The 22,666-nt window shown below is 37.6% G+C and overlaps 1 protein-coding gene across 1 annotated transcript; it reads left to right on the top strand.

The window, feature by feature from the left end:
• The first annotated feature begins 42 nt into the window (after positions 1-42).
• On the top strand, positions 43-22,095 carry LOC134532613 (ubiquitin carboxyl-terminal hydrolase 14). Its single transcript, XM_063369195.1, has 11 exons — positions 43-582; positions 5,064-5,242; positions 5,764-5,871; positions 7,331-7,445; positions 8,618-8,870; positions 11,005-11,161; positions 13,121-13,186; positions 13,830-14,012; positions 18,124-18,238; positions 19,016-19,198; positions 21,785-22,095. The coding sequence occupies exons 1-11, from the start codon at positions 567-569 to the stop codon at positions 21,901-21,903; spliced, it is 1,494 nt and encodes a 497-aa protein (XP_063225265.1). The 5' UTR covers positions 43-566; the 3' UTR covers positions 21,904-22,095.
• The last annotated feature ends 571 nt before the right edge of the window (positions 22,096-22,666 follow it).

Here is a 22,666-nt window from a genome sequence, read left to right as displayed (position 1 = left end):
AGTAATTTACAACAACTTAAACAATAAGAAAGCTAATTGTTTTATAAAGCTAAAAAAAAAAAAATAATTTAAAATACTTAAAATTTGTATTTCACGGAAATTTGTGAGAGTAAAATACTTTTTGTTTAAAACTGTTATAAACCAAAAACGTTTTGGGGGAGAAAAATTTATTGTAGATCACCATGTTTTATGACCAACATAAGCATTTAATAGTTTTGAACAAAATAATATGTGATACATTTATTACCTTAATCATCAGATAAATTATTATCTTTTACAACTAAAACATCTCCTTTTTATCAAGATTTTTTATTTCCTACAAACCTTTACTTGTTTGTAATTAAGAAGGGATTTGTGTACTCCTGAAAATATCAGTTGTCTAACCTGCAGTTGCGAAAAGAAATTTGCGGTATGGTGACACAGAATGAAGTATGCAAGTTTGAAAGCTGTATCAATTTATGTTGATAGAATGCTTATTTGAAAAACTTGACTCAGAGTTCATTAGTTAGATATCGCAACAATTATTTTTTTCAGCTGAAAGTATTTTGAACAACGTAATTGTCGACATGCCTGCATATAAAGGTAACTGTCAATTCTAACCTCAACATTTACACTGTTTAAAATAGAACAAATGGATTGCCTTCAAATTTCAAAATCTATGCAATAAGACGTGTTTACTTCCTTTTGATTTATTGGTGAACAATGACGCTTTATCCCCTTCAAGGCAAAGGGTAAAATTTAAAAACCCTAGGTTAACCTGTTTAGATGTTTAGTTATTACCGTCGATCCTATACTCGTATCACATCAGACTGAACTATGCATGTTCGAAGGAACATTGAGTTAGGTAAATAATAAGAGTTGCGGCTTCTCTATAAAAGCCATTATATGTTTACAAATGTAGTGGCTGTAACACTACAGACTTTTCTGTTTACTGGTTTGTGAGAAACTACCATTTTTATCGTACATTTGGTAGCCTGTGCAGTGACAGCCGTCGCTATTTTGTGCTTTAATAAAGTAACCGAGACTTCTACACGAGAGATTGGCCTCATTGATGTCGCCATCTCACTGTTTTCTCTATACTAACTGAAACTTGATTCTGTGGTTCTCCAGAGATCTTTATAAATATAGCATAGATGAGGGTAATATTTGGACATCACAGCTTTTTAGAATGGAAATAAAAAAATCAGAAAACATGGTTTCCACACAATACACATGTCCTTAAATTTACTCCAAAGGGATGGCCTTGTTATTCGTAATAGTTTATAAAAAAATTAAATTTTTAAATCTTTCATTAAAATACCTGTGCCTTTACGCTGCCACCGCATTCATTCTTTACCCGCGAAAAATAGGAATACGGGGTAAATATGTATTGTACGGATTAGCGCCAAAAAAAATCGTACAAATATGAAATAACTTTCATTATATGCTCTTTTACGTCCTCTTTTCAAAACCGCCTGCAGAGATTAAAAATTCCAATTACTTTTGGAGATATCGCCGTTCTTATTTTGCAATACAAGCCCTATGTAATCATTCAACAGACGCCATTTTATATTTTGCCGTGTGTGCGTGAATGCCTAAAAAACAGAAATTTTCCATTTGGTAAGGTTAGTTACATGATAAATACTTCAAAATAAACGGAAATTAAAAATAATATCAATTAATTTTACTTGTATAGTTTTAAGTATTTATAATGTAACTGACCTGACCTAACAAAACGGGACAAAGGTAGATTAGGTCGGGTCAGCTACAGTATAAATACTTTGAAACTGAACGGACATTAAAAATAATAAAAATTAATTTTAATGGTTGTTTAGTTTTAAAGTATTTATAATGTAGCTGACCTGACCTAACAAACCGGGGAAAAGGATGAACAGTAGGAACTCACGTAATTTTCTTTTTACGTGATGTAGTCGTTCAACTAAGTCGCGAAAAAAAAAAAAATCATATTTGTAAACAAGCAACAATGGTGAACGCGGGAAGCCTACGATTCACTCATCCTTCTGGACATACCCGAATACTCACGTTGGCAAGCCTTCTTTCAACAGACGAGAGGCAAACGCCCGATCGTTCATCTTCGTTTTTTTTTGTTTATTGTAAATAAATATGCAACTCATGAAAACTAATGGTCAATTAGGTTATGTTAGCTACATTATAAATACTTCAAAACATTGTGGATGGTTGATTTGGTTAGGATAGCTACATTAAAAATACTGTGAAATCATGTAAACGGTTTCCTAGCGCTGGAAAGCTACATATTAAAAAGTTATTTGCTAAGCAACCATAAAATGATTTTACAGTTTTTTTAATGTAGCTATACTTACCTAATATAACCAACCATCCACAGTGTTTTAAGTTTTAAAGTATTTTTAATTACTACTTGCTAATTTTAAGAAAAGAAGGCTTGCCAACGTGAGTATTCGGGTACGTCCAGAAGGATGTGTGAATCGTAGGCTTCCCGCATCAGTGCACATCATGAAAATTAAAAAATTCCATATCTCCTAAAGTATTTGGAATTTCTGATCTCCGCCGGGTTTAATGAAAAGAGGAAGTTAAAGAGCACAGAATAAAGGTATTTTCGGATTTTTTAAATTTTTTTTTAAAAAAAATCGCCAAAAAATGAATATTAAAAAATTCGATATCTCCAAAAGTAATTGGAATTTTTTATCTCCGCAGGCGGTTCTGAAAAGAGGATGTAAGATAGCATATAATGAAAGTTATTTCATATTTGTACGATTTTTTTTGGCGCTAATCCGTACAATACATATTTACCGAATACGGTATATGTTTTCCATATACTTTAGACGTTCCTAAATTAACCTTGAAATAATGGTTTCTTAATTTCTAATGGTTGGAAAAAATAACAGTTTACAGCTTACATTAATTTATAATACGTATGTATTCATGCAATTGCCGACATTTATTGTTTACCGGTGGGTTTTTTAAATATATTTTTTTGATAAATTTAGTTAATGTAGATATTGTTTAGTAATGAAATTTGTTTAAATAATGACTGTATTGCGAATGTAAGGAATTTGTAATACTTATATTTCATGTTTGTTGTTTTATTCGAATAAGTAATTGTATTATGAAATGTTTATTTTGTTACATTGCATTTAAAGTACTTACTATTTTGAGTCATGTTGTAACGGACAAGCCTAATAGGGAGCAAAAATTTGAATAGAAATGTTAACGTCATTAATTTTCTTTGAGGAATACGTGCCGTGCACTGAAGTAGCTGACACGTTGAATTTTGCAGTCTTTCTGAGGAATTCTTTGATTACTGCTGTCGTAAATTCTATGTTAGATATGGCTGGTGTTTCATGTATCCCAGTTTATCCCTGGATCCTAAAGGCTTGATCCTGTGGTACATAATGCTTGCTGTTTTAATTCAGTACATGGAAAGAATCTGATGACATGATCCTGTAATACATGACACTTACTGTTTTAGTTCAATATTTCTGAAGATCCTTCACATAAAATAAATTGCGAAATAAGAAAGAAGTATGATTGCAGGTTGAAAAAAGAAAATTATTTTTTATTTGCTTACAATCATGATTCATTATTGTATGACTTTTTTATGTACAGAATCTTCCGACATACTTAATTAAAACAGCAAGCACCATGTACAACAGGATTAAGCCATCAGAATCATACCATCAGGATCAAGTTATCAGGATCCAGGGATAAATTGGTATACATGAAACACCAGCCATATCAAATACAGAATATACGACAGCATTATTTTGATTTTCATTATAATTTAAATTTAAATTTTATTATTTTACTAAATAGAAAATAATTTTAACCACATGTTTATATTAATATTGAATATTAAGTAATTAATTAATTACTTTTTGTTACACTAAATTTCAAAATAGTCCAGTGTCTTAAATCAAAAAGAAGTAGTACCCTAATGCACATACATAGTACACTCATTTTTTTTTTGTCACTGATAATTTTTTTTTTTTACATGTTTTTTACTTACTATATACATATGTACCTATTATCTGGTTAATTACTGGGGATTGTCATCTTGGTCTGTTTGGAATCTCTGTGAGTGATTCGAGGAAGTGTTGCTGAAAACCATAATTCACAGATGCTTCAAAGGAATTAAAAATGCAGTTCAGTAAAGCCATACACTTTCGAAGTGACCAACTGTGTCTGATCTCTTAACGTATAAAATTTTTGAGCGAAACGTGTATCCAGCATGAACCTAAAAAAAAATTTTAAGTTTTTATATGTTTGGAATAAACCCAGGAGGCATGTTTGAATCACAGGGAGTAATTGTTTGAAGTAGATGAATACTAGCGACAGATTGTGTCTATAGTCTCTAGTGATGAATCAATTTGCATTTGTGAACCCATATTTCAAGAAGCACTTTTTGTGCATTAGTAGTGAGCAGTTGCGCAAACAGTTAAACAACTGCAGTGATGTGTAATCTTCCTTGTCAGCTATTGCTCATATTATTTTGGGTTGAACATGCCACTAGGAGTGATGTCAAAAGAGACGTTACATGACGACATTGTCCAGTGGTGTTAGGGAACGAATCAGACGTGGGCTATGGAACGCCTACTCAGCATGATCATTTTGCAGCTTACCTGCTGTATGAATCTGTGTGTGAATGGATGACTTGACTGGAGTCAGTGTAATACTATCTCATACTATTTTATATTGGCAACAAATTTCTTGTAACCTACAATTATATTCCTGCAGGTGTGTGTCCACACTTAATTTTGCATTAAATGTGAATTAATTGTGTGTTTGTCTTTAATCTTTTTTTACATTTAGTTAGCATTCAAGACTGTTTTCTTTCATTGATAATACTTTTATCATCAAGTATAGTTTTGTTTTGCCCTATTGCTTTCCTTTCTAATATGCCTTGTTAATTTAGAGAATATCATCTTCACTTTGCCACCAATTAAAGACGATAAGTAAGTAAATAGAATGCACTTACCTGGAGAGGTTCTGGGGAAGCATGGGAAATGAAGGCAGCGTGGGTGGTTGGGACTCTGGACTGCGCTGAGCAGCGAGCGTGTCGCAACAGTGCCGACCCGTGTGCGCAGTGAAGGTGAAGTGGGGCAAGGAGACGTACCCCGACGTGGAGGCCAACACGGACGAGGACCCTCTGCTGTTCAAGGCACAGCTGTTCGCGCTGACGGGGGTGCAGCCCGAGAGGCAGAAGGTCATGCTGAAGGGCATGACCTTGAAGGATGACGACTGGGGGAACATGAAGCTCAAGGACGTGAGTCGGGACGCTGCGGCTAGTTACCGCTGTACACACAGTGCTCTTCCCCCCGCCATTATTAAGTGTCGCGAACCCGAATATACCTTCCCTTCATCAAACATTCACACATTCTAGAATTTTTTGTTTTGTAAACACTCTTTTTTTTTAAAATAAATATTTATTTCTGTTACTTACGTAATATTTAAAGACTGTGTGATGTTTTTAAGCATTTTGAATTGATGTAGTGGAGTGTTTTTTTTTTTTTTTTTTTTGTTCAAACTGGAGTAAATGATTAGGCTACTGTCTTAAAACAATTTTGTTTCCCTTTTAGTCAACTTCAGCCTATTTTAAGAATATTTACATAAAAAAGACAAAATAATAATATCAAAATATTTAAGACAGTCCATAACACATGCTGAAATGTTTTATGGCTACAGATTCAGTTTGAGCTGTCCATAAGAAAAAGCTAAGTAAAGTAGGTGAGGTCGGTGTCATCTAGTGTGTTAGGCGTGATGTGCGTGATGCGCTGCCGTGCCCAGGGCGTGACCGTGCTGCTGATGGGCAGCAAGGAGGAAGACGTGCCCGCCGAGCCGGCCGTGAAGCCCGTCTTCGTGGAGGACATGAACGAGAGCGAGCTCGCGACCGCTGTGAGTACGCCCCCTCGGCCGTTCGCAAGCCAGCGCCACTCGGGGAGACTCCTTCCGCACCTGAGCTCAATGTGCTTCTGCTCTCTGCAATACTTTCCCAAACCACGGTTTATTCATGACTAGAGACCTGCAAAATTCGCGGATTCATTCGGTGATAGGCTAGAATCCAAACACACATACCTCTTAGATAATTTTGCTATTGGCTTACATACTGTTCATCTGGACGAATCTCAACCAGTTATAAACCCTCAACCAAAGAAGGATCGAATCACAGACAAACCGGCTGGGACGACTTGCAAGTCGGCAGCCAATGAACTTGCGTTATTTGCCAGAGTGTACAGGGGTATGTGCAGTCTATCCTGAAGGCCATCGAAACCACAAATTTTGCAGGTCTCTATTCATGACTAATACCAACACTTCAAGTAAACAATGTCTGTTAACTGTTCCTGTTCATAAATATGATTGTGAAATTTGAAAAAAATTACTATTTTTTTTCTTTCAAACAACAGGTGTTTAGAGTTAAATACGCATTCATTCAAATCAGCTAACATATAACTTATCCTTCAGCAATCATTGTTGTAATTGAGGTCACTGATCAACTTACAATTTAATTTAACTAGAAATATTGAATTAACTTACCTTGATATTGGGGAAGAATATTTAGTATTATTCCTTTTTAACTGTGTATTCCATATTTTTTGTGTTTGTTAAGACTTAAGTAGTGGAAGTACTAGAAAATACTAAAAAAATATAACTTTTTATTAAATACAATGTAAGACAATTACTGAAAATTAGCTTAGTCTTATGTGTCTATTGCCTGACCTGCATTAACTTATTAAAAAAAATAGTGTACACAAAATGTACTCTTCAGTTGCCAAAATGTCTTGGAATCTTGGCTTAAAATATGAAACACACTACACGCACTACAAGTGCTATATCTTACTGTAACCAAATTATATTATATAGGTATTGGGATTTTCTCCATTTGACTATCGTTAGTACCTAGCAAATCCTCTTGCAGTGTTACTGGATGCATAACTCTTCATTCATCAAAATATTTTGTAAGTGTAGTTTAGATTTCATTTATTTCAAAATCGTAGGCGTATTCCATGAAAAAAATTACTGTTTATTCAGAACTTTTATTTCTGTTTATTTTATTGTCATGCACTACCCAAAAAAAATGTGTTTCAAGCTTGCTTGTAAGAAGTAATTGTGCTTGGCAATTTAATTTAATTTTTGCATTCAATGTAGAAACTGCATGTAACTACGTAATAGTTTTTTTTTTTTTTGAGCTAAAGTTTATCTTAAGAATATTTCTCTAACAGCGTTACTGCAGTTACATTGCACGCAGAATTTTTCCTTCACCAGTCTTGGTGTTTTTTCCTTGATGTTGGTGATTGGTGGATTGTGCGCGTGTCCGAGGAGCGGCGCGCTCAGGGACGTGTGTCTCGTGTGGCAGTTGGAGCTGCCGGCCGGCCTCACCAACCTCGGCAACACTTGCTACATGAACGCCACCATGCAGTGCCTCAAGACGGTCCCCGAGCTCAGGGACGCCCTGCGCGACTTTGACGGCAGTGAGTGCAGTCTGCTAAACTGCCGGTGGTCATTGAGGTCATTGGAGACCATGGTTGGCTGATTTAGACCACAATGGCATAAACCAAGTGATTTTTTTTTTAAATAGCATAATTTTAAATAGAATATCTTAATTTTTTTTTACTGTAAAGTCCTATTCCACTTTAATAACAAAAAGTTTGCTCACTAATGTTTCTTGTCGCATACAGGAACAATAATTTATTTACTAATCAAGATCTTATCATTTAAATTATCCGAATAAGTTGTAATTTATAACCGGCCAAATACTCCTCTAAAATTTAAAAAAAAATAATAGTTAATTACTATTCCCAACTGTACTGTCAATCATCATTCTGCGGGAAAACACCCATTCAATGGAGAATCCTCCCCCGGTGGGGAAAAAATACCCTTTCTGTGTTTTAAGTCCCAGTCAGATGTGCAGATTTGCTGGACTTCAGTTCTTTGATGTTATAACTTTCCTGGTTCAACATGATTGGCAGAAAACTGGATTATGTATGGCTTTCATTTGAACATGCTGAGAACAAAATAACTAATAAATAATAAAAAAAAAATATTTTAATCTTTAAAAAAAACCTGGTTTAAACAAAAAGAAATTTTTGTTTAAAAAAACTTTTTTTTTGTCAGTCACACAGTTGGCAGTAGTTGTCATGTCAGCCATCGGCTCCAGTGATTTCCCAAGTTACCACATTTATATTATTAACTGTTATGTTTAATAAAATTTGTAAGAAAATAGAAACTGTACGAAAGTTTCAAATGACTACCACATAGTTTGCAGTGTTGAAAACATTATTCCGCAATAGTTACTAATAATAAATAAGAAAACCTTTATAATAGTATAGAAACATCATGCCTAAGTTTTAGGAACATCACCAGTCTTGTTTTTGTTTGGGTAGTTTTGTATTCGCTGTAAATTGCTAGCAGTTACAACACCTGCCAAAAAAAAAAAGTCTTTTCTGCAAATTCATTGGCAACCTCTGCATGTATTATTAAATGCGAAGCCGTCATAGATTGCGGTTAAGGGAGAGTTATGGCGATGAGATCCGAGCTCGAACGCGTTGGTTGGCGAGTCAAAGAACCACGCGGGACCTGCAGGAGAGTCGGAGCGTGCTGGCGTGGCACACGGCAGAGCTGTGCTGAGTGGAGACGTGTGCAGGCGTGATGCTGTCGGGGTCGGGCGCGCCAGCCCAGTCCATCACGGCGGCGGTGCGCGACCTGTTCTCGGCGATGGAGAAGGGGGCCAGCATCCCGCCCATCATCCTGCTGCAAGTGCTGCACCTGGCGTTCCCACGCTTCGCCGAGAAGAGCGAGCACGGCGGCTTCCAGCAGCAGGACGCCAACGAGTGCTGGACCGAGATGGTGCGCATGCTGCAGCAGAAGCTGCCGCCCCGACCGCCCACCACCGCCAAGTGAGTGGCAGTGTGTCTCACGGGCAGTGAGACAGTAACGTGTGTGTGTTAGTGAGGCTAAACTACATGCTGCAGTTTTGACTCCCTGTCTGGGCAAGCTGGTGTACCTCAGAGGGAAGTCTCTCTTCACCTAACTTACCGCACCTGTAGATGTTGTTGGCTCTCACTAACCGTCTGTCGACCCTGCCCAGTTTGTGTTCAACCATCACGCTGCGCAAAGACCTTTCTCATCCATTGTAACACTGTAAAAAAAACTCTCGTTGCAATTTAAAATTGAACACTTGTATTCTGTTGTTCCAGGTTTAAAGTACGTCAGTATTTCCTGGCCCTAATCGTAGGCTGAGTTTAACTGTTCACGCGGACCTGACTCGACGCAACCTTGCATTCACCTGAACGGTTGAGTGCTTCCCGATGCTGCGACTATGTTCGCACGCTTCTCGCTCGGTTAACTTGGTCCACCACGCTGCGACTACGTTCACGCACTTCCTCCTTGGGTAACTCGGTCCACCACCTTCCATGACCGTACACATTTTTCCTGGCCCACATCTGTCGTATCAAACAATTCTTAACTCTACGAAGCACGAAGCATCCGTCGTAACTCACTGTCCGGCGACCGAACTGCATTCCGCACATGCCACTCACAGCGCTGGTGTCGCCCGCCATTTAAAAAGTAGTTATATTGCCCACATTATAAATTCCCCTCGTGTGTCACCCGCTCCATACATGCTTACCACCTTACACAGTGATTGCATAAAACTTAAAGATTAAAACTGAAACATGTTGGCTGTTCGTAATAACAAACAGGCTATCAAAAAATTTTTTAACTCATTTGATTTAATGTAGATAAAGAAGCATACTTAAAAATAAGTGAGATTTACCAATTCCTCAAAGTGGTTTGGTAATATTTGGCCAAATGAACTGCGCACAATTATTCATAAAATATGTGTTAAAAAAGCATTGTGTGCAGCTTATTCTAAACTTGACAACACTGCATGGCAATGCTGCATTCCACAAGTTTTGTCTAGCTCCTATGATTGGTTAACCTGCTATTATTTAATGGGCGATGGCTATCTTGCATATGGTTTGTTAGTGTGTTCTTCTGAGAAAGCCTTTGCAGTGTTACCGAGTTTGCATTTGTGATTATCAGTGGTTGCAGAAAAAAATATAAATGATTTTAAAGGCTCAGGAAATGGTATAAATCGTACTATGGGAAAAGAGTACGTCATTGTGGAAAGTCGTATGCATGACTGGAAGGGGAGAAAAAAAGTTTTTGAGTAATGTAGGTATTGCAATAAAATTTTTATATAAAAGGTGAGAATTTGTAGGATGTGCCTCCATACCAATTTCCCAATTTATTTTGTTTATAATCTTTGCAACACAGCATTTACTATGGTCATCCGTGGCTGAGATGATAATGACTCTTCATAGCAGCAAAAGCAAAACGGCTAAGATTGGTAGCCATTTTTCATTAATGACGCTTATTTCCTCGCATCATGTTAAACATATTATGTCACAGGTAACAAGTAAAATTGTACTTCCTGATTTTTCCTGGAAATTTTTATACATTTAATAGTTCTCTTGAAGCAAGAATAAAGAGTACTTATAAAAATTACATCAAAATAATGTCTTTAAAAAAATAGCTATGTCAACAACAGTACCTAGAATACTATTAGTTTTACAGAAAACCTTAAAGGCACTTTATAATTTGGATGATTACCAAAGTCAAGAATTTAATAAAAACTTAAAATATGGTTACAAGTTCTGTTTTTTAAAATTTTGGTGCGAGGCTTATTGTAAACAACAGATGTTTTTGATCATGGTCTGAATAATAAGGGTGCGAGGTTTACCGATGGGCACGGTTTATGCGGATTAATACGGTTATTGCATTGTGAGAGATTGAGACTGGGATTGCAAGAGGGAGAATAAGGTAAAACATTGAGGTTGAGCAAGAGATGCGAGGAGAGGGCATGAGAACAAAAGAAGAAGTAGGGGGTGGTGTGGTGGATAGCAGCTGGTAGCCCAGCTAGTAGCACAGAACGGTGTAACGTAGCTCTTCTCGACAAGTTCCCAAGAGCCAGGCGGCAGGCTGTACCACTGGTGGCTCCACCGTGGGCGCTGTGCCCCGGCTGTGCAGGTCGCTGGTGGACCAGTTCTTTGGGGGCACGCTGGACGTGGAGTTGAAGTGCACGGAGACCGAGGACGAACCCGCGACCCACAGTCAGGAGACCTTCCTGCAGCTGAGCTGCTTCATCTCCCAGGACGTGCGCTACATGTCGTCCGGCCTGCGATCCGTGAGTGCGAGCCTCGGGACTCTCCAGCCCACTGTCTGGAAGCCCAGATCTGCATTTACCGATCTGTCTGGAAGCCCAGATCTGCATTTACCGATCTGTCTGGAAGCCCAGATCTGCATTTACCGATCTGTCTGGAAGCCCAGATCTGCATTTACCGATCTGTCTGAAAGTCCAGCTCTGCATTTACCGATCTGTCTGGAAGCCCAGGTCTGCATTTACCGATCTGTCTGGAAGTCCAGCTCTGCATTTACCGATCTGTCTGGAAGCCCAGGTCTGCATTTACCTATCTGTCTGGGACCCCAGATCTGCATTTACCGATCTGTCTTGGTCCCCAGATCTGCATTTACCGATCTGTCTTGGTCCCCAGATCTGCATTTACCGATCTGTCTGGAACCCCAGATCTGCATTTACCGATCTGTCTGGAACCCCAGATCTGCATTTACCGATCTGTCTGGAACCCCAGATCTGTATTTACCGATCTGTCTGGAACCCCAGATCTGTATTTACCGATCACTAGTTTAGGTCATTCCTTTGCGGTAGTACTCTAATGTGGTTTATTACCATTTTTGTATTCTAGTTTTGTTAGCACCAACTCATTGCATTGTTTAACAATTTCTACTTGCATAAAATATTTGCATATAAATTAATTTACTCTTGTCCTCTTTAGCCTCCTTCGCAACCTTTTACTGCCATTTAGGAATTGTGTGTTTTGGAAGTTAGATTTCGGCAGGAACTGCAAACAAAAATAAAAATTTTTTTTTTAGGTCAGATAATTTATTACCCATTAGCTGTTTCTAGCCGAGTGTCCAAATTGTTGCATCCTACCCAAGGGCTTAATGGCAAATGTGACAAAAGATTAGGTTTTTGTGATTTGAGTTAGTTTTTGGTTATAAATGCTGATTCATTTCATGATTTTAGTTGTATTTTGGTGCTTTATGGTGTATTTTCTTGCTTTTCGGTGTTATTTTGTTTTTATCACTTTTCACCATTTAATCTTGTCCCTAGTGATTGGTTATTCTATAGAAACATTAGTGCTTACTGCCATGGAGGCTTGGAAGCTTCTGGTGGAGCCTGTACGGAACCTTTTATCATGTGATACAGGCTTAAGGGCCCCGCCTATCTGGTCACACACACGGTGTGCAGAGCTTCAGGAAAAACAACGCAATTTCAAAACTACTCAAGATATCCGAGTGGGGTATGTTTACGAAAAGCATTTAAGAGTTCGCTGAGGCCCGAAAAGTACTTTTAATTTTGGATCATGTTTTTAAACTTTATTTCTAGAAGAGTTAAAATGGCTGAAACGCATGTTTTCAGAGTAATTTTTAGGTGTAAAACAAGTGGTACAGATTCTTGAAACCACTTAAGGGACTTGCATTACACCTTTATCTTCATTTCCCCGTAATATAAAAATACGGTCACCGCACAAATTTCACAGTTATCAATTGACGACGAGAAGACAGCGCGCCAGTTCAGAGCCTTCAGCTTAGAGGCGATACCGCGCTAGAAATACCATCGAGCGTCGCGCTTATCATCTAGCCTCACTAACACACATACACCCCTGACGAGGCGGGCCCCTTAATAAAGTAAGGCAGAAGCAGACAAAGGATCAAGGAACATCAGTGCCGTGTTTATTACACACCACTAAGCTGAGATGCGGAACACAAAGGAAAACAAATATATGTTGTGACCCATATTCGAAGGGGACCCATACGCAGGGGCGACCCTTCGGCAGGTAAATACAGTAGCTGATCAACGTGAAATATTGGCGAGCATGATTCTGATTGCGACGATCGGTAAGACGACAATATGAGCCGATTAATCAATTGGAAATCAGCATCGGCCCAGATATATGTAAAATGTAAATTAAATAATAGGTGTCAGAATATAATATTCTAAAGTAAAACATGTCTGTTGAATTGTGGATTGTGTATTCATGTTTCACTGTGCTTTGTTTTGCAGAAAATGCAAGAGCAAATTACGAAAATGTCGCCAACGTTAGAACGCGACGCAGTGTATACCAAAACGGTTGGTATTTTTTTAATATATATACTAACAGTTAACACTAGACTTGAAATTTTTTTTTTTATTTTGTGTTTCATATATTTATTTTTAGAAAAATTATAGTCAGTTATGTCTTGTACGCATGGTTTAGATAATTACAGTAAATTCCTCTTCATAAAAGTTTCCAGTATAGAAAGTTTGAAAAATTCACCATTTTAATCATGTTTACTTGCTAATAAGTTTAAACTTCCAAGTACCTCAAGAAAAATTTTTATCATGGCTTTACTTCAGTTATTGTTAAGCTAAGTTGTGCTATAAATAGAAAGTGAGATATACCTTATTGGTCTGAAAATAGGCCAAACTTTTTTGTCTATTTTGGCAAAGCTAAATCTAATGTCGTTCTATAATCGGTAAACAGTGCTTAACAAATTAAAAGATTTGCATGTGCACATCTATCTTGGAGTTAATAATTTGCCAAATGTGTATGGGGTGATAATGATAGGTACAGTAAATAAGCTTCTAAAAGGCACCTTCAGTAGTCCCTGAACTTTGGACGAGAGGCTTGCGCAAGAGGCCACACTCCCTGTTCCGCTGCCTGTGCGAGGCCAGGAACATCCTGCCGAGCGCCGTTTGGCCACTTGTAGTGACGTGCAGCGGTGTGTCGCAGTCGAGGATCAGCAGGCTGCCGGGCTACCTCACCATCCAGTTTGTGAGGTTCTACTACAAGGAGAAGGAGGCCATCAACGCCAAGATCCTGAAGGACGTCAAGTTCCCGCTGGAGTTCGACGCGTTCGAGCTGTGCTCCCCGAAGCTGCAGCAGAAGCTCACCCCCATGCGCTCCCGCTTCAAGGTGCGTGGCGACTGTCCGCCCTCGCTTGTCTGTGCTTTTCCCGCAATCCTCCGGTCTTGTGGCATTCTTATATGGCTTTAAAACTGTGTGGAGATACTTTATTTTTAACTTCAAATTTACCGCATGGTCACGTTTATCTGGCATCAGTGGCTAAGTGGAAATGTTGAGTAATAGGGTTTGTTAAGGAAAAGGCTATTAAACATCAAATGATGTTGTAATTTTTAATATTAAGCATTACAGACCTAATTATCATGTTTTACAACAAAACAGCATAAAAAAAACTGAAAAAAAAAACAGTTGGGGTGACTAAATAGCTGCGACAGAGTCGGTAGCAAGAAATAAACAGACAATGCCCATGCTGGAAAATTGCACTTAACTGTTGCTGATTGAATAGAGAGAGAGGTCTGAGAGAGAGAGTTTTTTTTCTGTGGGGCATTTGGTAAAATGTAATCTCGGATAAGAGAAGGTCAGATAATCGAGACCATACCAAATTATTTTAAAAGTACACTGACATGTTTCCTGATGTATCAAACTCAACAAAGCAATAAAGCAAATGTTTATAAACAGCATGAGAAAGAACAAATATTATATAGATGGTCATTGTATTTACCTGAATAAGCATACCGCTGGTATTCAGAACATAACAAAAATATTTTTTTGTTTTAATATGCTTTGCAGAAAATTCCAAAAACTTAACTTGGCATCATATTTAAAGATTATATTAAATGATTATACTGTACTTACGTAATCATTCAAAATTAAATTGCCGTTAAGGTTTTCTGTATAACTATTAGCAAGGTGTAGGAAAATTTTGCGAACCATGAAATAATGCACAATCGATACTATTTTTCTTTAAACACAAAATGTTTTCCAAAACAGCTTTATTTGCTAAATAGTGACAAAATAAGCTCTTATTTACGTTTAAAACCTTTGTTATTTATGGAGGCAGTGTTAAGTGTAATTTAGTTTAGCAATTTTACAAACATATTAACTTAAAAAATTTTATATTCTGGAATCATTAATTATTTTTATTGTTTTGTTTTTTAGTCGTAACGTCTCTTTCATCATAGATCAATGCAGCAAGAGAGGCTGCTACTGTGTCACACGGTGGTAGATTGATTGTAACTATTGCATTCTTTTCCTTTGTTGTCTGCAGCTTGGTCATATAGATAGGTCTAGCAACTTACCTTTATTCTCCGTCGGCTCACTGAAGCTTGCGATGACCTGTGAGCATTGTGTTAAATGAGAGTTTCTTATAAATATGACATTGTCCGTCACCGAGATGAACAGACAGATTTATGGATCTAGCCCCTTTGTTAGTCACCAGTTCAATAGGCGCAGATCTACAAAGTAACTACAATTATTACCTGCAGTTGATACACCGAATCTATGGAAACCAATATCTAGAGATGAAGATATCCAAGTATACATGTACTTTAGTTAATTTCACTCTTTTAAGGGCTGAATCCAGGAATAAGATCTTTTTGCAAAACAATATCTTATCTTTAACGTTATTCATTAATTAGTCAAGTATAGTAGTGCAAAACATCTGTAAGCTGTGAAGTGGTCATGAACATCAGTGTAACAGAGATACTGAAAATGAAAGGTGTATTGAAAATTTGAATTTTTACTACCAATGTAGTTAATTGTGACGCTGGTGACAATACACATTTACACAGACATGCCCATTTACACTGCATACGAAAATAATGAAAACATGACACGTGATTATCATTCACAAATATTCCAGATCAATATAGCTCATCATTTTTTTATTGATGATATTCGTAGTATTTAAGTTTGGTAGTTTGTTTATGTTAGGTTTCAAACCAACGATGATTATAATACTCAGTCGAAGAGCAAGAGTTATAGGAACCTCTGGTCTTAGAACTGATAGTAGCATACAAACTCAGTTTACAATTGGAGAGTGTCCATTTATATTATTACATTTATGAATAGAATTATTGGATTGAACTTATGACATTTCAAATCTGTGAGATAACACTTAATTCACCATAGTTTCTTTTGAACAAATTTGACTCTAATTATTTGTGGGTCAAAATAATAAAACAATTATAAATCTTGTGACTGTTCAGTATCAAGGGTTAGCACAAACTTTACGCAGTTTGGGATACCTTTGGGTGGGGAAACAAAACTCGTTGAACTGCTGCACGATTTGGACTGCTCTGGAAAACCTTTCAAACTCCGTGGCTTCCTTCCTGTGCTGCTGGCTCTGCAGCTGCCGAAGTTGAATGTTAGGTTACTCCTCCGGTCCTCTCCCTCTGAACCTGACGTCGGTAAAATTGGAGTTGTCGTAGTGGATGCTGCCTCGGATCCCGTCGTCTGCGATGTCTCCTCTAGTAGATCGACATCCTTCCTTCGCGGCGTGGGTCGGCATCTCTTCTTTCTTGCTTCACTGACATATTTGATTCTCTGGTATCAAGCTAATTAACGTTGCCTGTACCAATCGACGGTCTTGATGTCATGCTCCATAATTGGTCACTACCTCTTCTAATACTTAGTAGTACCGGTTTTCTTGAAATATATCAATATTATTCCTGGTTTTCGTCGTTCATTAATTGCTACTAAAACTTTACACGTTGATTCTTCAATTTTATAATCTCAAATTACATGGAACTTATTAACGATGTATCTAAATCCCTTGGCCGTCGAACGAACAATCCAAATTAAGCTTCCAAATTAAAAAAAAAAAAAAAAAAAACCATTTTAAGTTTCCTTGTTCCGAGCTCATCGATATATCGCTCGAAATCGCAAATATAGTTTAAACGGAATATTAATCGTGCCCTAGCCTCCAATAAATAATAATCTCTTAAGTGTTATCTCTCAGGAACAATTCATAAATATAGTACCACCGAATTTCATGGGACAATATCAAATAAAGCATTACCTAATAATTATTTTAATCAATAAACATACTTATAGAAAGTAATAAAATTAACGTCTAAGCTAGAGTGAAATATTCATAGAGAACAAAAATTGGAAATAATTTTCAATATAAGGCAAAGATAAAATTACACAGAGAATAAAATAAAGACATTTAAAAACAAATGTTATACTTCTATGGAGTGCTTCACTAAGTACCTCTACAACATTATTCCTAATTCCGTCTAATATTCGTAATTTTTTCGTAGATTACTATTTTTTCATTCGTTTGGGTGCTTGGTAAATGCTTACTTTGTACCAATGTCTTAAATGTTTTCTGTATTTGTTAGTTAAGTTGAAGTGATGTTTCATGAATATGTGTAAAGTATTGTCAAGTCGGGGGCGTGGCACAGTTGTCAAGTGCAAGGCCTGGCAATCTGCTGGAGTGGGTTCGATTCCCCTTTTGTTTTACATGTTCATAATTTTTTATTATTTCTCACAATATTAAACTACAGAATTTAAATACATTTGAATAGTTAAATTACATAATTATGTGAGATTTTGAATAAATCACAAACCACAATTCAAAACTATACAATTTAAAACAATTCCTGTTTATATACCTATATTAATTAAATAATTTACAGTAAACTTCACTATATTGAGTATATTCATATTAAATATGTTTTAACTGTATAAACATATTTAATTTATTTAATTAACAGTTTAATATTGTGAGAAATAAAAAAAATAAAATTAAAAAAACCGATAGGTATCAAACCCGAACCGGCAGATTGCCAGGCCATGTGTCTGACCATCACTAAAAAAAAAAAAATCTTACTATTTACCTCCAGTAACATAGACTTTCCTCAACAACTTACTTTTTTTCCATAGTACAATTTCCCATTTCCTCGTCCTTTTAAGATTTTTCAGTAACTGCAGGCGATCGCAGCTGGAAACCTCCGGTAATCATTGCAATGTTTTTCTCTCAAAAAAAAAAAACTTTCCGGGGCTTGACGAAAATATTTCTATGCAACATTGCCATGAAGTGTTGACTACTTTTAAGTAAGCACTGCACTGTTTGCTTTTTCAAAATATATTTCATGAAAAGTTGTGTTTAGGTTTTTCGGGTAAGTGCGACATACAGATATGCACTGTGTACGTCCACACAGTTGTTAGTGATGGCAGTGTGTCGTGGAGTGTTCCTGAAGCGGGTGTGATGTTCTAGGAGCTCGAGGACCGGCGGGTGGAAGAGGCACAGCAGCTGTTGTCTGCACCGAAGCAGAAAGGTGACAACGTGGCCAAGCAGACGACCAAGGCAGAGCCCTACTGGTTCGAGGACGGTAATATTACCATCAACATCTTTTCTAATCACAGTTAGACAATTTCGCAACACAGTGAGTGTTTACTCTCGGAAGAGAAATTGTTTAATGATGGACTTGAGATTATTTTTCGTAAGAATATTTAAAAACATGTTTAGGTATCAGCAAGTAAAAGAAAAAAAGATCCATTTTTTTTAATATACATTTTCAACATAATTTTTTTTCTTTGTACCCAAAATTCTAGCATGTAAAAGGTCGTGGCACTTAGGAGATCAAATTTTCAATTCCTATTTTTCACCCCATCTTTGCATCCACTGCTCACACATAGTCTTCTAATACATTTGTAACAGCGTGTGGCGGATGGTACAGGTTTCAACGGTTGTGTGCATTTATTGTTCATCAGATGTCATGCCTCAAATGGGGGAAATGGTGTGCAGAGCATGTATCAATGGTGTACCTAAACATGTTTATGTTTAGGTATTTCGTTCCTTTGTTAAAAAGCAGAATTTATTTCCTAAGTTTTTTTTTTTTCCATAAAAAAAATTCTAAGATAAAGAACAACAAATTTAGTAGAGCAGAGATGGTAACCATTAAATATTTTGGATGCATTTGAAGAACTCTTGTTATTCTTGTTGGGCCAAGGATGTACCTTTTCTTAATTTTTATTAAATCGTCTAGACTATCTGTGAGACGAATATTGCGTGATCATGTTACACCATTGTGTGAGCCCACTGTCGCCCAGCAAGCCTGTGTTCTGGCCGAGCGGCAGTTGAGAGCAGAGGGTGGGTGTGTTGGCAGACCTGGGCTCCAACAACTCGGGCTACTACACCCTGCAGGCTGTGCTCACGCACCGCGGCCGCTCCAGCTCCAGCGGACACTACGTGGCGTGGGTGCGGCAGAAAGGTGACAGCTGGATCAAGTGTGACGACGACCAGGTGTCGCCCGTCACCTCCGAGGATGTGCTGAAGCTGTCAGGGGGAGGTACGTCTTGTATTGCGATATTCACCCACGTGTGGGTCACACATTTTATGCTGATTTTTAGTTGGCTTTTTTTTTTTTTGCGATTAAAATACTAAAAAATATTTTTGACAAATCTTTGAATTTTATTGTAATTTATTTATTTGTATTTTGGACTGTGTGTATTTATAATAAGAGTCCAATTATATAATGGACAAGCCATAACGTGTTAGTTGCTAGAGTTTCATGTAATTGGCCGCTGCCTAGGTGGCGGGACGTTTCAAACTTTCAGTGAAATCTCTGAGGCATCCGGCCAATTGCAGGATGGGATCAAGGGGATTGAAGGCAAGCTTTGGGTCCATTCACTAGTTTTTTCACTTTGGGTTTAAAAAATAATAATATTGCACTGTATCGTTCAATATGTGTGGAAATAACTAAACTATGTTGGTTTTTAATAAATGTAACTCCTTGAGTAAGTATAATTTGTTAAATCAGTGCATCTCACCACTAGTGTGAATCTCCGTGAGCAGCACAGTTATCGTAAGTCTGCCGTGTCAGCTGCGATCGGCGCCGGCAAGAGACGTGTCAATAAACCAGCTTAGGGAGAGAAAGAGAGAGAGTGCGTGTGTATGAGCGTGTGCATGACAGTTCTTCCTCCTCATCGTTGTAAATGACCCATTATCTGGCACCCACACAGTTAACGTGTCGATCTGGACAGGTCTTTATGATGCAACTGTGCCCAAACATTATTGTTTTTGCATGAGATTTCCCATGCTTTTAGCTGAACATTACATCACAAAACTGAAGCCATCTTTGGTGTTTATAAGGGCAACTTTCGTTGCAGTGAGTGCTAGTTTTTATAGAAGGTATTGTTAGCTTGCCGCCTCTTCTCTCTCCCGCGGCAAAGGGATGTATAGTATTTTTATAATATTTTATCAGTATATAGGCTTCTTAGGGATTGCTATTAGTCAAGAATCCTAATCACAGCTTAATTATTTTGAGTACGAGTATTTGTATTTTTAAAATTGTGCTTATAAAATAAACAGTAGATGGAAATTGTTTAATGATGGTTTTCTTTGTAGTCAGCACAATCTGAATGCATAGCCTTTGTTTGATACTTTCAGCTCTGCTTTTTGACCCGACCCCCGTCAGAGATATTTTCTTGAAAAAGGTGTTGTATAAAATTGGTAAAATAATTGAGGATATGTGTGATGCTTCACGCAGGGCGTACGGATTGTGTGTTTGTTCTCTAAGAAGTAGGAGAGCACACACTGGGTACTAAAAGAAGTGAACGCGATAGTTTCAACAGTATATAAATCTATAGTCACAGTCAATCCATCACCATGCGAGACAATAGCAGTCTACTTACTGTAATGTATATCTGATGGGACAGATGATACATCATAATTCAGCAATCAAATAAATAAAACGTAAATAATTGTTCTGGATTCCAGATGTATCCGGGTTTATAATATTTGCTGAATTAAAATAAAGTTTACCTGGCTGCCATTAACAATAAAAATGCATGATTAACTAGGGTTTTAAGGTTGTAAATATGAGCTCATTTAAACACTATTTCATAAATACATTTTATTAAAAAAAAAATCAATTTTTTTTTGTTAAATTAATTAGATTTTGCAGTATTTTGCAGTTTGCGAAAATGTTCTGAATCAATATGTATAGTAGTTGGGTCTGGTAAATAAGGTGAACGGTTGGTCAGGTAAGGTTATGATAACTGTGTAGACACTTTTTTTAATATAAATATTTTAACAAACATTTGACGTACATATAATTATTGTAGGTAACTTAAGCTAACCAACCTTTCAATAAGGTATTACGAGGGACCTTCCGAAAGTAAGTTTTGTAAATTTTTTCTCACAGAAACTTACACCATGGCATCATGCACCTTGAGTAACCTTGTCGCCACTGACATTGAGACATTTGTCAAGGTGTGCAATTAGTTTGAAGAAACCACTGTGGTAAAATTCGGTGCCATGCCATGCAAGGAATTGTCGCATAACCTGCTCCTCCTCAGTATTGTTTTGAGTGACATCCCGAGAGTGCGACTTTCAATGCAGGGATATCAGCTCGCACTTCCATTGGTGACCACGTTGTCTGTACACTCCTTCCATCGTGATTTGTACTCGAATAACCTCGGGCACGCCGGTCTGCTGTTACTCTCTCTTCTTTGGCGCTCTGCGCATACATCATTCCTCCTCCGCTGATGCTACTTCCGTCGTTGAACCAGCAACGGTTGTGGATTCTTATGGCGATTATTTTGTTTCTCCCGGCGTACCTACTGCTCTTTCAAAAAAAGTAACTAAACTTACTTTCCGAACGTCCCTCGTATTTGTCCAATTTTCCCAGAAGTCACCATACTACATATTCACCTTGTTATTATCATACATATTTGAATACTCATTCTTGCTATTCAAATTCTATTTTCGTGCTGAAGAACAATTTTCTTTTGATTTGAACTGAAAAACTCACATTCGCACAGGCCTAGCGGATAGTGACGTGAGCACTGACCACAGTGAGTTGCTGTTGTGGCTCGCGACCGTCTCGCCGTGTCCCGCCGCGCAGAGGGAGTGATGACGTGTGTCTGCGCAGGGGACTGGCACTGCGCCTACGTGCTGCTGTACGGACCCAAGCTGCTGGAAGAACCGCTTCAGGACTCGCCCGGCACGGAGGCCGTGCCTATGGACACCTCGTCGTCTGTGTCGCAGTGACGTGTTCCGCCCACGCACGCCTGCTTTTCCCCCCGCCCTATCACACGCTAAATAAATACATTTGTTAACATAGTTTTTTTTTTTTTTTAATTATTGTTGAGAGGACTGTGAATGTTAACTTCTGAATGTCATATATTTAGCAGGTTATACGTGAATGCTTTTGAGTCGAATTTATAAAATTAATTCATTTCATGTGTACTGTTTATTTTTTTTATTGTAGTTTCTTGTATTTGAAAACCTGAATGCTCCTTCATCTTTCAGGAAAGATGTGAACCCAGTATAAAGTTTGCAATGCTGTTGCTCTGTTTGAAACAGACAATCTGTGTGGAGAGGTGGGGTTCTAAATCACACCATTATTCACAGAGGCCGAGGCATCAAGTTGTTACAAATTAGGTATAGGGAACTTCAGATTCTAGAGCTGCGTCGGGGCATAAGTCAGTGACTCGCCGCATGAACACGATGCCCAAGAGATTACATCCATGGGGAATTGATTTTACCTTCAAACACATTATCTTCCTCGAAATCTAAAATTTTTTAAGTTAACGAAGCCCTGATATTGACTAACCAAGCTTAATTTTCTTTGTGGAGAACTGAAAAATATTACATTTTGTTTCACGCCCATGGGTCACCATCAACAAAAATGTTCAACCAACCATGGACGTAGAAATGATCCAGCTACCAGTACCACTTACCATCTCTAGAATGTTTATGCAACAGCTTGTCATTTCTTCCGCGAAAAATAGAACTGTGATTAAAAAAACTA

The sequence above is a fragment of the Bacillus rossius genome, chromosome 6, assembly GCF_032445375.1.
Source record: "Bacillus rossius redtenbacheri isolate Brsri chromosome 6, Brsri_v3, whole genome shotgun sequence".
NCBI classification, from domain to species: domain Eukaryota; kingdom Metazoa; phylum Arthropoda; class Insecta; order Phasmatodea; family Bacillidae; genus Bacillus; species Bacillus rossius.
The sequence above is the reverse complement of the archived record's forward strand: the minus strand, read 5'-3'. Positions and strand labels throughout refer to the sequence as shown.

Excerpts from the sequence above, each read along its gene's own strand:
- LOC134532613 (XM_063369195.1), top strand. Across the intron at positions 5,243-5,763 it reads GGAACATGAAGCTCAAGGAC|GGCGTGACCGTGCTGCTGAT; the intron begins GTGAGTCGGGAC and ends TGCCGTGCCCAG. Across the intron at positions 7,446-8,617 it reads CCTGCGCGACTTTGACGGCA|GCGTGATGCTGTCGGGGTCG; the intron begins GTGAGTGCAGTC and ends AGACGTGTGCAG.